The sequence below is a fragment of the Onthophagus taurus genome, chromosome 11 (assembly GCF_036711975.1).
Source record: "Onthophagus taurus isolate NC chromosome 11, IU_Otau_3.0, whole genome shotgun sequence".
Classification (NCBI taxonomy): Eukaryota; Metazoa; Arthropoda; class Insecta; order Coleoptera; family Scarabaeidae; genus Onthophagus; species Onthophagus taurus.
Window position 1 is genome coordinate 17,661,665 of NC_091976.1, and position 18,798 is coordinate 17,680,462.

General features: G+C 31.6%; 1 protein-coding gene and 1 long non-coding RNA gene across 7 annotated transcripts in view; one reads left to right on the top strand and one right to left on the bottom strand.

The window, feature by feature from the left end:
* LOC111424168 (AF4/FMR2 family member lilliputian) overlaps positions 1 to 18,798 on the bottom strand; it is a 219,508-nt gene that overhangs the window by 28,762 nt on the left and 171,948 nt on the right. For all 6 annotated transcript variants that reach the window (XM_071200624.1, XM_023057612.2, XM_023057609.2 and 3 more), the window contains 3 exons: positions 15,208 to 15,282; positions 10,529 to 10,618; positions 10,233 to 10,284 (listed from right to left, as the gene is read on the bottom strand). In XM_071200624.1, coding sequence (XP_071056725.1) covers positions 10,233 to 10,284; positions 10,529 to 10,618; positions 15,208 to 15,282 — 217 coding nt within the window. The remainder of the gene's footprint in view (positions 1 to 10,232; positions 10,285 to 10,528; positions 10,619 to 15,207; positions 15,283 to 18,798) is intronic.
* Positions 1,486 to 2,553, top strand: LOC111424171 (uncharacterized). The gene is made up of 2 exons (XR_002707586.2): positions 1,486 to 2,209; positions 2,264 to 2,553. It is a non-coding gene; the product is annotated as an uncharacterized lncRNA (long non-coding RNA).

Here is an 18,798-nt window from a genome sequence, read left to right on the forward strand (position 1 = left end):
TTTTTAATTTTTTACCAATTAGTGATTATTTTTGCAGAAAATCAGCTTTATGTAAAACGCTGGTATTAATTATGCAAATGCTTTTAAATTATAATTATGTTTATATTACGTTGGAAATAAATTTAAATCAAAATTTAATTTAAAAAAAAGTTTGCTTTAAAAAAAGTATCATGAGAAAAAGAGAAAATTATTCAAATTTGAAATTCTTTTAAGTGAGAGTTTTATCCTAGATTTACCAATCTATTAGTGCATAACCGAACTTCACTATAATCCGGTGAAATTTAACCAAATTTACTAAAAACTCAAGCACACATTTATTATTTCATTACATATTACACGAATTTGTCAAGGCAAGAAGATCTTGACATATCTTTTTATTACGTAAAAAACCACACAAAACAATCAGTTTTAAAATTAACGAGGAAATTAAATCTGATCGATTATTATCAGACATAGAAAACAGACACATGTTCATTCGTTAGGAACGACTTTGGTTTTTGGCACGGTGCCAAATTGTAACTGTTCGAAACATTGTAAAGCGTACACTTACTAAATCAATAACGGATTTAAAGAGATTGATTCAGTTAATAAATTAAGTGATTATAATGAAAATAATTAACGCATTTATCTTAAATTGTTTTATAAAAACATATTTTGTTGTAAATTTGTTCGATATCTAATCTAATATTCTGTCTAACGCGATAATCATAAACGAATGAGTTATTGCGCGTTCATCTAAAATTCGTGATTAAATTATTTACTAGTGGTTTTATCGATTATTAATTAGACGAATTAATATTTGAACGGTTTTGAAACGGTGAGCATTCTAAGCGCACGCGAGTTCATTATTTACAGCTTAAATTATGGACGGTAAATTGATGATAACTGCACCAGAAACGACATGTTGTATTTCAAACTTGAGTGGATTATAAATTTTCGAAAGGTTATTATGGAAGAATCAACTTTCCAGGATTAAAACAGAGTTAAAAAAAATTCCGTACACATAAATCGTTGTCAATTAAGGAGGCATTAATAACATTAAAGGAAAAAAATAATTAACAAACATTAAAATAATTCAAGAATTCGAAGAATGCAAAATATTTCCCGCCAGAACTGTACTTCTTCTTCTTCTTCATAGCGTAACAAAGAGAGGAGAATTCCGTACAATCCAGATCAAAAAAAGACGGTTACTTCCTTCAACAGATGTCCTCCTCTAGATTAAGAAGGAGGGAGAGAGAAAAAAATCAAAAAAGTTTTGTTTAAAATTTCCTAAAGAAATCGCAAGTGTTGACCGGGTTATCTCCCATCTTTGTCCCACCACATCAAATTCGTATAACTCCCTCTTTATCTATCACATACAAATTTCCCTTCTATATCCGTTTTATTTGTGGTGGTTGTTATATACGGTGGATTCGCGTCTCTTGGTGTACGCGTGCGAGTGTCAACAACCCGTGAGAAGCACACACAGCGGAAGAAGTAAGAAAACGAAACGATCGAGAGAGACAGAAAACGGTAAAAACGAAGAAGTCGGTTAAAGGAAGGGAGAGAGGAAGAAACAAAGAGACCAAAGAGCGGCGGCAGCAGCAACCCATCGGTTTATAGTATCAAAACTTACCGCGACGAAGACGACAACGTTTAACTAATCCGTCTGTCTCAATAACAACAACGAACAAAAACAAACAAACGCACCAACAAAAAATTCACAACGAAAAAAAAATTATTCGCGCATTGGTTTAAAACGTGCGCTCAAGTCTGATGCACACGAGTGGTTTTTTTGCGCGGCACACCACCGACAACGACATCTCGCTACTTTCGTAAAGTACTACTAAGCGGCAAGTTGGGAGGGAGTGAGATAGAAAGAAAATAAAGAGATAGCTTGTGGTATCAACGAGCTTTCTTCTTCGGGAGGCCCGGTTTTCGCTTAGGAGGTTAGTTCTTCCTACCGTTTCCGAATGCACACTGCATGCGAGTTCAGTCGCTCGAGCTCTTGAGCGTGTCTGCGGTAGCCCTCTAGCGGACAAAACTACAAACTATCTTGAATTGTATTTTTTCAACCCCCATACAATAACAAAAAATCGAAATTTTTTTAAATCTACATATTAGATAGAGTATTGGAGAGTATTAGAGAAAGATTTAACCCAAAAAAGTTTATTTAAGTCTATTTAAGGGATTATTTCGGTAACTAAGTGACATCTGTTGGAGGGTAAATGTACGAAACATAAGAAAAAAATGAGAGTGATGTTATTCTTGAATGTTCTTTTAGGTGGCGCCGCGGGGTGAACGTTCGTGTTACTAAACAGGGAAGGTAGCGGGACCGTAATGAAATTTAAATGCTAATTTATTAATGGTAACGTTACGGGGCTGTATAATTAATTAATTCCGGGGGAGGAAAGTGATGAAAACTTTAAACGGAGAAGAAAATTAAGATGTGTTTTAGTTAGAGAAATTATTTTAATATAAAATATGAGTGATTTTTTTTTGAATCACCGGTTTCGGTTATAAATCATCTTCAGATGTGTTATAAATTACACAAATAAAAAATTTATAACTATAGACTGCTTAAGTTTTTGTTAATATTCTCATCCGCAATTTTAATCGATAAAGTAAAAAACTATTTAGTAATAAAATCATCAAATTTGAAATGTTTGGCATTTTATATCTGCTAGATTGTTTGGTAATCATGTTTGTTTTTAATAATTTGGGTTACCTTTTGTTAGTATAAAGTAAATAATTTTTATCAACATTTACTTGCAGCATTGCGACCTTTGGAATTATAACAATTAACTTTAACCCAAAACGCCGAATTAGAAATTTGGGGATTTTATGGTTTGTAACTAAAAATTCGAAACACTTTGAATAAAATCTTTTATGAATTATGTTTTTGTGATTTGTTATGAACAATTTTCATTAACATGATTCTTATTTACAGTATTTATATTTTAAGATAAATTCCATTTTGTTGTAAATTGCGTTAAATTTGAAATATTTGGTATTTTGTATCTGCTGGGTTGGTAATAATCATACTTGGGTTATAATCTCATGTGAATTATGTTTTGTTGGTTCAGTATAAACATTTTTTATCAACAACATTTTCTCCTACCATGCCTAGCTTTTGAGTTATAATAATAAATATAAATCCAAAACGTCAAATTAGAGATTTGGGGATTTTATGGTTTATAACTATAAATTCGAAATAGTTAGAATAAAATCTTTTATGGATTATGTTTTTGTGATTTGTTATGAACAATTTTCCTTTATATGATTGTTATTAAAGTTTTTATATTTTAAAATAAAATCAATTTTGTGTAAATTGCGTTAATTTTGAAATATTTGGTATTTTATATCTGCTGGGTTGGTTATGATCGTAATTGGGTAATAATAACATGTCGATTACGTTTTGTTGGTTCAGTATAAACATTTTTTATCAACAACATTTTCTCCTACCATGCCTAGCTTTTGAATTATAATGATAAATTTCAACCCAAAACGTCAAATTAGAGATTCGGGGATTTTATGGTTTGTAACTAAAAATTCGCAACAGTTAGAATAAAATCTATTATGGATTACGTTTTTGTGATTTATTATGAACAATTTTCATTAATATTATTGTTATTTACAGTTTTTATATTTTCAGATAACATCTATTTTGTTATAAATTGCGTTAATATTGAAATATTTGGTATTTTATATCTGCTGGGTTGGTAATGATCATACTTAGGTTAAAATCTCTTATGGATTACGTTTTGTTGGTTCAGTATGACCATTTTTTATCGACATTTTCTCCTACCATTTCTATCTTTTGAATTATAATAATAAATTTCAGCCCAAAACGTCAAATTAGAGATTCGGGGATTTTATGGTTTGTAACTAAAAATTCGCAACAGTTGGACAGAAATCGTTTATGGATTATGTTCTTGTGGTTTATTATGAACAATTTTCACTAATATCATTGTTATTTACAGTTTTTATATTTTGAGATAACATCTGTTTTGTTATAAATTGCGTTAAATTTGAAATATTTGGTATTTTATATGTGCTGGGTTGGTAATGATCATATTTGGGTTATAATCTCTTATGAATTACGTTTCATTGGTTCAGTACAAACAATTTTTATCAACAACATTTTCTCCTACAATTTCTAGTTTTTCAATTATAATAATAAATATAAACCCAAAACGACAAAGTATAGTTTTGGGGATTTTATAGTTTGTAACTAAAAATTCGCAACAATTAGAATAAAATCTATTATGAATTATGTTTTTGTGATTTATTATGAACAATTTTCATTAATATCATTGTTATTTACAGTTTTTATATTTTGAGATAACATCTATTTTATTATAAATTGCGTTAAATTTGAAATATTTGGCATTTTATATCTGCTGGGTTGGTAATGATCATAATTGGGTAATAATAACATATGGATTACGTTTCGTTGGTTTAGTACAAACAATTTTTATCAACAAGATTTCCTCCTACCATTTCGAGCTTTTCAATTATAATAATAAATATAAACCCAAAACGTTAAATTAGAGATTTGGGGAGTTTATGGTTTGTAACTAAAAATTCGCAACAGTTAGAATAAAATCTATTATGGATTATGTTTTTGTGATTTATTATGAACAATTTTCATTAATATCATTGTTATTTACAGTTTTTATATTTTGAGATAAAATCTATTTTGTTGTACATTGCGTTAAATTTGAAATATTTGGTATTTTATATCTGCTGGGTTGGTAATAATCATACTTGGGTTATAATCTCTTATGAATTACGTTTTGTTGGTTCAGTATAAACATTTTTTATCAACAACATTTTGTCCTAGCATTTTTAGTTAACGAGTTATGCTAACAATTTTAAACAAAATCTTTAATTTAGAGAATTGGGCATTTTATGGTTTATAACTAAAAATGTGATAGTTGGAAAGAAATTCTTTATGGATTTTGTTTTCGTCATCTATTATGAACAATTTTCATTAACATCATTATCACCCACAGTATTTAATATTTGAGTTAACAATCTTTTATTATTAAGTACATCAGATTTGAAGTGCTTGAGATCTAAAATTCGCCAGGTTGGCAATAATATTTTCCTAAAATTTATACTTTTCTAGTTATAATCAAAATTTTCATCCAAAAACGTCAGTTTAGAAATTTAGGAATGTTAGGCTTATGCATGCATTTTGTGGTTATTTTAACATGTCCATTTGTATATTTGTATTATCTATATACACATAGAAGATTCATTAAAATGATTGTATGTGACATATGTATATATTTACGACAAATGAATAAGATTTTTAATTTGTACTTTTACTGTTTTTTAAATTACAGTGTACCTGATGACTAACGACGTCCGAAACCGGTTGTACGAAAACAAATTAAAGCAAGAAACTTTTAATTCTATAATGTCCAAAATACATCACTCCCAACCGACACTTTCAGGTTTGAGAACTTCAGTTTATGGCTAATGGTTTTTTTGTTGTAATCAAGATAAATCGAATGAAATGAGTTAACAGTTGCGATTATCAAATATGGGGCATCGTTTCAAAGCTATTATCGGTATTTAAAAGAAATATTACCATAAAACCTTACCATAAAATAATACACCTAATTAAGGGATTATAACGGGATTCAATAAATAGAATATATTACGTAATAGAAACCGCCAGATGGCATTTTCGCTAATTTTGACGTGAACTTGTTAATTGACATTTTATAGTAAGAGTCAACATGACGCTATATAGAGTTACAATTATAATTGTAGTTAATTTAATATTGAATTTAGTGAAATTTGCATTGTTAGTCAGTATGGCAAATTAGAATTGGATTTTTTTTATGATTAGTCATAGACTTTCCATTTCATAATACTTTAATGATCCATATGTTTACAAAAGACCGCAAAAAGGTACTCGTTTATTAAGTCTAAATCGATGAATTTTCGAGTAATTTGTGTTTAGAGGTTTCAATGTAATAGTTTTAATATTAAATTGCAATAAACAATAGTAACAAATTGGATAGGGAGTGAGAAATATTAATTATGCCATGTCAATTGAAATTTGTTTGACCAATAGCTGTGACATTTTCGTTAAATAACAACTACTTTAGGATTATTAGTATATACATCAATATTACACGGAAAGTTAACACAAATTATCATAAAATTAAAAAATTTCAACATTACACTTCAATAAATTACTTCAATTTTTGATTCCCCATCATTGCCTTTCTTAGAGAACTGGTTGCCACACAATCCGATGATAGTGCAGTTTTTGTTCCGACCTTCACATCCATTAATCTGATGGTACTTATTTAAATAGTGTCAATATAATAATGGATGTGTTTTCCCAACAAAAACCTTTTACAATTGAAGAATGGCAGATAACAGATTTGTTTATTGAGACACATAAGATAGTATTAAAAACAGTTTTGGAGCTATTATGTATAAGTTGAATTACTCCGTATTAATGCTACCAAGAAGACAATTCATAGCACGATTATTAACAATAAAACGCAGAATATTAAGGCTTGAAACCATTCGATAACGTTTCAAGAAACCATGCTATAGTTGTTGGGTTTCCTCGGGAGAGTCCAAAAATGATTTTTGTCCAAGAACTTAAAACTTCTGCTATCGGTCTGATCATAATTCCAGAATTCCACACCAAAGACTATATTTTGATAACATTATTTGTTTTTTGTGCATCCGAATTCAACTCTACAACTTAGGAGTGAATAATTGCAATGTATGGTTTCAGCAAAATAAGACTACAGCGTACACCGTTGGCATATCATGATAATACTCAGAAGCCTGTATTCTAGAAAACTGATCACGTTATGATATTCACATCGCTAACAGGTTTCTAGTTACAATCATTGTAAAGGGAAACTTTTTTCTGAATCCAATAAAAATGTTATAACATAGCTAAGTAATTCAAAATAAACATTGATATGTATTAGATAGATTTGATTTTCTGTTAGTAGTTTATCTTTACGTCTTAAAGAAACAATTATCTCGATAGCATCGATTTACTTCCTGAATTAGGATGAATCAGCTCTCCATAAAGCCTGCCACCGTGGTTGCTATTGTCTTTAATACACGGTCAACTACTAGGTTGCATTTACACATATTAAACCGAAGCTTTGAGGCGATCTCTCTCTGTCAGATGTCAACCAATTATCCATATTACCATAGTCTCAAAGGGAATTATAATTATCTCCTAACTGCACTATCTCAACGTTGGATTGTTTCTGTAATAATCATTTTTGATTATAAATCGATAGTGATCTGCGCTCGCACCACGTATTGAAACAGTGAAAATTCACTATAAAAATGATGATCACCATCAAGCGCCTTCTCGCTTTGCTATAGTAAAAATGATGTGACTGACAAAAGTAGCTGAGATGTGTGGATGAAAACAAAGATTTGTTCATTTGAAGACGTTCACAGAAATTGGGCTTATTAAAACATAAAGATCTTGCCTTAAAACCTTATAAATCCAGCTGACACAAGAACTACTGCCACAAGATCACGGACAACACCGTACATTCGGTGATTGAGTACTCTCAATGCATTAATTATCCTGAGTAATGAGGCTTGTTTTCATCTGTCTGGTTATGTCAACAAGCATGATTGTCAGATTTGGAGTTCCGAAAACCCAAGACAAGTGATCGAGCAAGCACTTCATCAACAACGAGTGACAGGTTGCTGCGATAACTGATTTTTTTTGGCCTGAATTGGATGTAGACGACGTTTATTGTCAGCAGGATGGCGTAATATATCAAACTACTTGTGAAACGATTACACTATTGCGTGAAAATTTTCCTAGATGTATAACTTCAACGATTCAAGTATTCGAAGACAACACAAGATCTGTTATCTGCGGCCACAATTATGCGAAAATGTGATGAAAGTAAGGTAAAATTTTACTTTCAATTATGATAAGCTGCAACTGCTTCCGGAATTACTAGAAAAGGTTCCATAATTATAGCAGTATCCAACAATCTAAATAAATAAATTAATACTGAACAAACGAACCTAATCATGTTACGGTTCCGCAATTCAAAACATACTAGTAGGGATGTTCAAAAACAGGTGTGCTAAACAGTTAAACAGAAACGACAGTATATTAAGTTCATTAAAATCATTATCTACAAGAACTTTATTAACTATTGCCACAAAATTGCTACAATTCAGGTCTTTGCGTGTCTAATGAGGCTGGTTCGGAGCACTAACACACTATTACGTTGCCAGCTGTTTCTTTCTTTCTGTTTGTTTTGGATTAAGAAAACTTAGTAGGTGGTTTTATCGATATTTTATCAATACAAGACGCTTAATGTCTTCTGATTCAAGCAATGTCCCTGCCATAATAAATTATCTTTCGGTAAGACTGTTGTAGAACGCAAAAGTTATTTTTACTTCTTTCAAGGTAACCCTTGTGCTTTAACTATTTCAACATTGCCAAAGCGTTTATGATAATTGTTTTGATGTGTCTCGTCTTGAAATTGAGGTTGAGAAATTACATATCTCATTTGTGTAGGTGTGAAAATTTTGCAATTGAATTCCGCCAGGAGGAAAACCAATGAAATACTGGCAATGATTCAAAGATGATTCAAAAAGACAGTTTACTGGATAATTATTAATATTTATTTCTCTGAAGAATCCTAATTAATTAAAACTGCTTTTTTAAAATGTCATAGCATATTTGTGCTATATTATAAGACAAGAAATATCCGAATTTTAAAACTATAAAGGAAACTAAGTTTTAAAAACACTATATTTATTATACTGTGTACATAACGGTTCTTGTGAGAAGGTAACTGAACCTTGCAAACATAATGAACGGTACCGAAAGGGTTCAAAAGGGGAAAAATCAGCATTGTAATCTCAGTTTGTATACCCTTTTAAATTTAATTTATGACTTTCCACCTCTTTTCTACAAATTAAAAAAAAAACAATTGTCTTTTTGTCCGTTTTACTTAAACCATGAAACAGAAGAAGACTGCAAGAAGACGCACGAAGAGAACTTAAACTGAGAATTGAAGGAGATTCGAGAGGAACTCGTTTTCTCGGAATTGTTTCTAAGAAACCATAAAAGAACAAGGTACAACAAACCAAATAGTTCTTAGAGATTTTTATTAACTCAAAATTGTTTATTTTGTTTGAGGTAGAATTCGAAAACGTAATGAATAAAATAATACAGTAAAACCTCGATATAACGGGTTAATAAGGTGAAAGGACTGTCCGTTATATGAAAAATTATGCACGGCTAAATCCGAATGTTTCTAGTTCTAGCTCCAGTGTTAATTCTAGTTTTAGTTATTTGGAGCTGTAGATTGTTGTGTATTTTTGATTGAACTAAAACTAGAACTAACACTAGACCTATAACTAGATCATTCGGGTTTAGCCACACGTCTCTTAAGACGGCTAAACCCGAATGATTCTAGTTATTGGTCTAGTGTTAGTTCTAGTTTTAGATGTTACTTGGGGCTAGATTGTTGTATATTTTTATTGTACTAAAAGTAGAACTAAGACTAGACCTAGAATCATTCGGGTTTAGCCGTCTCACGAGACGTATGGCTAAACCAGAATGATTCTAGTTATAGGTGTTAGTTCTAATGCTAGTGTTAGTTCTAGTTTAAATTGTTATTCAACGCTACATTGTTGTAAATTTTTATTGAACTAAAAGTGCAACTATCACTAAACCTAAAAGTTTTTTAAAAAGAACGAGATCTAATGTTTATTTTTTTTGGAGTAGACGATATTAACATTTTAATGTTAGTTATTAAAGCCAGTTAATCGCTAATATACATTAGTTGAGAACTAGGAGGATAATGAGGTGATAAAACCAAAGGAGAAGGTGAAAAATCTGAGCGAAAAGAATAAAGATAAAAAAATATAAGGAAAAAATAATAATAATAAAAGGGTAAACGGTTTAATATATCGATCCGGAGGGAGAGAAAGAGAACTTTCCCGTCACGCGATATCAATTAATAACTCGCTTCGTTGAAGGTTACGGAAGATCGTTAATATTAATTGGGTCCCCCGGAGTTGATCGCGAATAATCTTATTTTAGTTGTTGGATTTGTACGGTTCGTTTTTACAATGACAACAGAATCTAAATTGAATGTGAAAAATTAATAAAACAAAGATTAATTAATATAATCAAGTCTTATAAAGTGATTATAAAATATTAATTATCTTGATTAGGATCATTTATTATTTGAATAACTTACGTTTTTGATTTGATGTTGAAGACGATGATGTTGGAACTGATATTTCCTGAGGCTAAAATAAATTTCAGAAAATATAATTATTGTCGAAATAACACCTAATCAAGAAAGATAATAATTAATAATTAATAACAATGTGGTTTTAAGATAATGAAAAATTATTTTTAAATTTCTCCTCACTACATGTTTTCGTCTTAAATTTTATCTTAATTTTTATGATTAGGAACGAAAAAAACGTTGAGATTGAAAATAATCATCATAAAACGATTTATATTTTTATAGATAAATTATTAATTTACCTTAGTGTGATGGAAAAGAAATTTTTCTTGGTCGTTATTACGTGGCGTTGCTGCTATTGCGGTTACTGGCGGCCGATTGTCGATCATTTCCTGCAATAACGATATAAAGAAAAATAATTAAACCATATCAGACCGAAGTATGCAGGTAGAAAACCTTTTTAAGTTTTAATTTCATTAACAAAAGAAAACGAATCGGAATTACTAGAACTAAGCAGATGTTTTGTTTTTAATTAAAAACGACTCCTTTATGATAACTACAATTACACATTTTCTTCTATTTTAAATCGAGTAAAGAAAAATTAAATACTGAAACATAAATCAACTCTGTATGAAACAGACTAATATAGAGCACGAATTTTTCTTGTTTGGGTTTCGTTCTGTTTCTGCCGAGGAAGTCCCATTTCCTTCCCACACCTCCAACAAACATCCGGTCCATGATTAATTACCCCATAATCAATACTCTCTTAAGGGGACCATCAAGATAGTCTACTTAAGCTTATAACTATTAATACAAGAATGAAATAGAGAAAGAAAATAAAATGAAACGAAGATAACTATTTGAAAAATTTTTTCAAGGACATTATTACATATTAACATTTGTAAATAAATTATTAGCAGCTAATTTCCGCTATTAAGTGGTTCCACAAATCATTTTATAATCAAATTAATAAATAATATAATGAATCTTGGTGCACCGGTTTCGGCGCGAAATGGATTTTTAGAAATCTTAAAACCAGTTTTTTTAGAGTTAGTGTTATCACATATTCAAAATTAAATATTAGCATAAAATTTAGAAATCACAAGCATTAAAAAACGACGTGTTATCTTGAAAACGGATTTTCATACGGTTTCTATGAAAGTATAGTTGTAATTTGAAGTTGAATCCTAAATACTGGAAACTACAATGAAAGCGCTGTCAGAGGGCGATAGCCTTGAGCGTTGCTTCTGGAGATAAGAAACCATTAAAAGGTGAGAGGTCAACTTTATGTACCTATGACAGCACTACACCCAGCAACGTGAGTTCATTTTGTTTTCTCTGAAAACGTAAACTTTTTGCGAGATTTAATTCCAAATTTTATAACGCATAACTCCAACAAATACATGTTGAAATTCATTCGCTAGAAATTGTAAAATTTACATTTTAGGGTATTATCTCACTTTACTTTCAAGCAAATTAGAAATGATAATCGTCTAATAATTTTTACGTTAATTAATCAATAATTGCCTGGTTTAAATTTGCTGCGTGTCGTAAACTTTGTTCTATTGAAAGTTGTAATGGTGGTTAATCAAATAGTTTTAAAAGATAAATATCATTTTAAAGCTTGTTTTCTTACAAAGTTTGCAAATTCAAACGGGCTAGAAAACTTTCTTTAAATGCACAAAACAAAATATAATGTACAGAAGTTGTGTATAGTTTTGTATGTCTAAACTTTAATCTTAACAGAGGAGATTTCTGTGATTCGTTAAAATTTGTTATAATCATATGATATTCCCAATTCGATCATTCCCAGAAGAGTTGATGAGGAGATCATCACCACATCGTCTTTACAACAATTAATTTAATCGGGTAAGTTGGGTTGGGTTGGTTGAAAAAACTACTCTCTAAGCCAATTCATAAGTGGGCATGGCTGCTTTAAAGCATACCTTTACCTATACAATGGAAAACCAATGAGATTTTTGAATGCGAGCAGTGGAAGAAGATAAGAGCGGAAACAAACCAGAAAATGATATGCTTGGGAGCGAAGACAACAACTTGGGGAACATCGAAAGATTTGTAAGAGAACTTATAAACACGAAGAAAGCGGATGATAAACTATAAAAAGCTGATATACGAGATCACCAGGATGGAGAAAGCAGAGCTGAAGAGAAACGAAAGACGGGAGAAATAGCAGGCATCCAATGGAGATTAATAAGCTACAGAAGAAGGGACGATTAGTTTATTTCCTCCATTAATCGAAGGACGTTTTGATTACTTATTTAGCAACTTGCGAGGAGAATATACATGTTATGACACCAGGAAGAAAAGTCACCATAAAACGGAGATACCCCGATGTAAAACGGAGATACCCCGATGTACTCCGGAGTATGATGATTTCCACTCAACAACTTTATGCACCAACAGTAAGCCGGAGTGAATCAAAGTATATTTTCCATCTCTGCACAAAAAAATAGTTGGGTTGGGTTGTTTACTACATCATCTTTAACACGATAAAACTAGACTTAAGAAGAAAGAACATTTTAAATAGGAAAAGCAGTGGAAAGTTGCAGGAGGTAGAATAGTGTAAGAAAGGAAGTAACGAACACTATAATAAGCACTAAAAGGTAAACATGGAACAATCTCCCGAAAAACCCAGAACAGAACCTGTGTGGTGACGCTTATAATATACCATTAGAATGATAACTACATTCTCTAAGGTCCATCTGTTGTAAGAAGAAGCTATGGGTTACCAAAAAAGTAACAAAGTTTTGCGTACTTGTATAAATAAAGGTAAAAACGAACAGTAGCCTACAACAGCCAGATGAGATACTAAATAAATCACCAAATAAGGACACTAAATCATACTTGAACAATCCATATGGTGCAATGTTGGACCCATCTCTTTGAGCATAACTTATGATTACAACCTACATCTCCATAGAAGAAGAAGCGTGTATTTACAATCATATGAAGATGACTGGGCGGTAGTGGTCAGAGATGTAGAGGAAACACTGAAAGAAGTGGAAGTAGAGATGGTATGAAAACGAATAGAGGTGGCACACGAAACATATGTATAAAAAATCTGCATGATTTCACTTTTTGTTTAAGAAATTATGTGATAAAAACCAAGTCACTTCCTAAATATGTAGGAGTAGTAGTAGATAACGATTTCCTCGAGAAAAAAATGCTATACGCGTGTACAGTTTGGAATAGAGCTGTGAGATATTGGAAATATATTCCTCGTATATCCTGGGGTAACAAAGAATATTAAATGTAGCGATTGTGATTAGCGGGCGGAACAAAAATCCTAGTAGATATAAAGAGCTGTTTTGCGGTGAGTAAAATGATACGATTCCTACAAGAGAGAACAAAGGAGGATAAAGAAATAATTAGATTGGAAGAATTAGAATGATTTGGAAGAGAATGTCGACAACAAATTGGTGAAGGTGCAACAATAAATCTAAAAAGAGTTATACATGATGTTATTTTTGGTTGAAATAACATTTTTGAATTGGAAAAACAATCAGAAGCCACTGTTATATTCACAAATACTTACAGTTATGGACTTTGTTGGACTTTTGTTCAACAAGACTAGTGATTATTTTGATTGTCAGAAACCGATATAGGGGAGATTTGTACAAGATTGTTGTGGTGCATTTTAACCGAGCTAGTTTGGAAGGAGAAAAAGCTATTTTTGTGACTTGCTTCTTCACTACAATACGAGATGACTAAATATAAAGGCTTTGTGATTAAACGAGCAGCGAAGCTGTCCTACAGTTAAAAATAATTAGGATCCAAGAAGATGCTGCTTTTAATGAAATTGATGTTAAATTTACAAGATGATGAGGATAAGTTCAAGCAGAATTAATGGACTTAGTCTCGTTTATTGCTGTAAACTTAATTCCAAAGTATGTCTTCTTCTTACATGTGCAGAGACATGGAGTTGTAGAACAGTTAATAGAAGACTTACACTAGATACTGTGCAATACCAACCTTCTATTGATAGAAATACAAGATATAAGGGATGGTCGAAAACTTTTATAACAGAGATCGAGAAATAAACGATAAGAAAATATGGGGAAGTTAATTACTATATGATAGAGCTCTATGATATCACTTAGTTTTTAGAGAGAAGAGATGTGGAAGAATAGATGATGAATACATTGCCGTACACGTTATATCTAAAGTAATATTTAGCTTTGGTAATATTCCAAATGGCCAGAGACGAAGAATGGAAAGGAGTCGAAGCTGAAAAGGACCAAATTAAGGGAAGAGCCCTTCCTCTCGCGTCCAGCTTCCAGCCAAGCGTGAGTCAAGAGGAGGGCAAGTGGGGAGGAAAACGGATCAGATACAAAGTATCGGACTATAGAGATTTCTTAATGGTCCCTATACAAATAAAAAAAACTTAATTCTATCCAATGTCTCATTATCCCAATTTCATTTTCTATAACTTGCACACACCTATTTAACTGATTTAGTACTAATAAAATCGTAAAAACCTCATAACATCTACTTCACAATCAGACCGAATGTTTCACGATTTTCATGGAAGAAGACGAAATGGGTGTTGTTCTCGACAGTTTTATTTCTTGATACGATCGCGTAGAGATGCTTTACAATCGCTTCCTTTCAATTATATGGTAAGAAGAGTACGTTCTTGTACGATAGTTGATAAGCCAAGTAGGAAGCAAGGATGATTTACTTTGCTTTATTTCATGCAGATATGCTATATAATTTTAACATCTTTCCATCTGCACGTGCACATAATTTGTTTTTGTTATTTTGTTACTGCACATGAATTAATTATATCAATTTACAGACAATACTGAGTTTTACATTGGCCTCATTATCTTTTAAAATAATTTTTTGTAACTAATTGTTATCACGGCTGATAACTTTCATTGGATGTATGTGATTTATGATTTTTTGTGTATTTCTAAAAATTCTTAAATCTATTAAATCATTATGTTATGATCATTACCTTAAATATACTTTGAACTTCTTCGGAACCACGTGGATTTGACGATCTTTCATCTCTACTACTCGACAAATGGTGCTGAAAAATAACAAAATAATTTAGAAAATATTCATCGCAAAAATGATTAAAGAAATTGTTTACATTTCCCTTTTAATCTATTCGCGTCCCTGTACACTACACATTTTTTTCTTTAAAATCTTGTTTAATTTATTCAAATAGTCGCCTATTAAAAGCTCGTGTGTTGCATATTGATGGTCGTCGCGTTATTTAAAATTAATTTATCGTCCCTAGATTATCTTATCTATATCAATATCTTCCAGCTATAAATCACTCTTTTAAAAAGATAATTAAAAAGAAAAACTTTCCTAGAATCCTAAACGTTTATTTAATAATAAATATTACACTCTTATTAGTCTTTAATTTAATTTCCTTTAATAGTAATAATATCGCTTTTTATCGCTTCGTTGCTTTAAAGTTACGGTCAACTGACTTCGTTCAGAGCATTAAAATCGCTTCGAGTATTAAAACGTGAAGTCATTTACACGCTTCTGTACTTTTTAATGATTGTGAAGTGGTAATAAACTATTTCTAGATGATACATTTTTTTGATCTATTTATTTAAACTATTGGATAAGAAAAAATATTTTTGAGTTAAAAAATGAAAAGTTGAAAAGTTTCTATCTCAATAACGAAAGTGTTACCTTGAATTCATAAAAAAACCTGTACCTTTCATGCTCATGCTTCCCATCTGTAGCGATCGCAAAACAACAACAGCTGCGTTTTAGTTTCCTCAAGAACACCACCTTCCTCTTACTCAAAAATGAATCATTCTCGTAGTTTCCATTCACAAAGAAGGATTTTTTGGATAACTTTTGATTTTTCGCGAGGTGGTAGAAACGAGTCATTTCTCGGTGGAAAACTTGTTGATAACGCCACGGGAGACCCTCCTGGGGCCTTAATCAAGATTAACAGCAGCGACGGCCTGACGAGAGCAAATTGCATAAATCAAGCGCAATTTCGCGAAACCCGGACTCAGTCCGGCGTACTTCGCTTCCATGTAAATGACTTTTAATTTTTAAAGTTGAGGGTTACGGGTAAATGGTTTCGTTGGGATTTGTAATGAAATTAATTTAAAAAAAAATGTTTAAAAAGATAAAAAAGTTGTTTACTTTAAACGAGGATAAAGAAAGGTAAAGTTTTTTTTTAATAAAAACATATTTCTTTACAAAGATGTGGTTTTGGGTTGATTTTTGATTCTTTTTGGTCTTTTTAATTCTTATATCTAGAGGAGATTTGTGGGTTGGTCAAGAAGCAATAAACCCGACTGGAAATCGCTTGAGATTTATTCCTGGGAAAACTCTAGAAAATTCCATAAGATTTATTGTCCTTTCGGAACCGGTCCGGCAAAATCGGACGTTTCAATTCACTCAATTTATAAAATTACTCTTTTCCCAACTACCGACCCATCACGTATGTCAACGAATCGATAAAACAAGAATATTTGTATCCTTTTTTTGGGTACTCTCTTAAATTTCGAGTTCATTGACTGATTAACGAAACAGGTAGACGAAAATGTTAAGTCGAAAACTAACGAAAAGTAAAGTTATCGAGTGAAGAAAGCTAGAATAATGGTTTGGAAAAAGTTTGTGATAAGTTAAAAATGATGTTTTTACATAAATTAATGCATCCCTGGATTTGCGCTTGATACTATGCACTCGAATATATTTCACCTCACGTGACTTATTAAAGGATATCGGTGTGATGTGTTGGAAACATGAATAATAAATCATATTCAAAGCGAGTGCAGTTGGCATAAATCGAATTTAAACCAAATCTATAAAGTTTCAATCAATAAAAAGTTGTTTGATTCCATTTTTATTTATTTTACTGGTTTCAAAACTTCCGCGTCATCATCAGGTAGATCCCAACTACCATAAGAAAGAAAATTTATGATGGGAGGATTGGGTGAGATTTTTATTTTCAGGCAGAGATATTCGTTTTATAATATGGGACATGAAAAAAGAAACATGTTTATATTTACACATTCCGTGTATGATCCTCAAAGAGTTTTTTCATAATCATTAAATTATTGATTTATTGAATTTTAGTTTGCAGGGTCACCACACGGCATCAGCACTCCTAAATATTGAGAGAAATAGTGATTCAACTTAACATGTCGGAAAATTAAGTAAAGAGGAAGTCAATTTTTCTTTGCAGCTAATTGGGCATAATAATTATAAGATGCAAACAAGCGATAAAATTTGATAGTATACCAAAAAAGTTGATCAAAGCGTTGTACAAAAGAACAACAGGAAAAGTCAGAATAAAGGGGGTAGAGTCTAAAAGTTTCAGCCCCTCCTGCTTATTCTGGTTAATGACCAAATCTTAAAGATAAAGCACTCAACCTAAAACTCGGACACTGGAGATTGGAAGTTAGCATTCAAAGTCTTATGCATGAAATAATATTACTGGCGGACACAGTCAGGAAGTTGTAAGCTGCAGTTAATAAATGGAGAATCAGTGTACAAAGTGGAGGAATGGAAATAAACGGAAAGAAAAGTAAAATAATGAATATTAGCAAACAAATCGGCAACGAGGAAGAACGTCCAAAGCAATATAACTGTATTAGCAGATTAACACTAAATTGATTAATAAAAAAGAGCTGAGTAAAGAAACAAAGATGCACCTGTATAAAGCAGTATATGTACCAACATTGATATATGAGGGGGAAACCTGGCCAATGCAGGATAAGTACAAAAGCAAAATAACAGCGGCAGAAATGAGATACCTAAGGTGAATAGTAGGCAGGACCAGAAGGGATAGTCAGAAATACAACCTCTAGAGAGGAACTAGGGACAAATAGAGTGAAAACTATACAGAACACATAGTCACTGTGGTACGTGCACGTGACCCGTATGAATGATAAGAAGCTTCCAAAGAGATTCAATATTGAGGAAGTACAGAGGATGGCGTTGAATAGAAACGACCTTGCATTTAGTGAATTTATAATTGCGATTTTCTTATCATAAAGACGTGTTTTGTGAATAGAGATCGGTAACTAAGCATAGCATATGATCTAAACGACATCAATGTGAACCAAGCGAAAGCAGAGCTGTAGAAGTCTGAACCTCCAGTTGCTGAAATTGCAAATGCACCGAATGATCTTGTATGATAATAAAAATGTAATAAGAAGGAATGGATACGGTGGAAAAATAATGATACATGTTATATATGTATCATTATTCAAATTCATTATTATAACATTATTAACTAAACTAATATCACACCATGTTAATTGCCAAGATTGGCCAGTAATATATTTTCAAAAGTACATTTCGTCAAAGTTACTGCAAAATGAAATAGACTCCACAAATCTTGCCAAGAATTAAATAATATAAAGTTTGAAGTAATTACGAAGGCTTTCACAGCCGGTGTGAATTGAACTAAAATTAGAACTAAAACTAGAACTACCCCAACAACCTTCGGGTTTTGCCGTGCGTCTTTGAAGAATAGGTTTGACGTTTCGAAGTTGGAACTGGTTCACTTCGTACCAGTTTCTGAAGAAGGTTGCAACATGGCATCCGAAACGTCAAA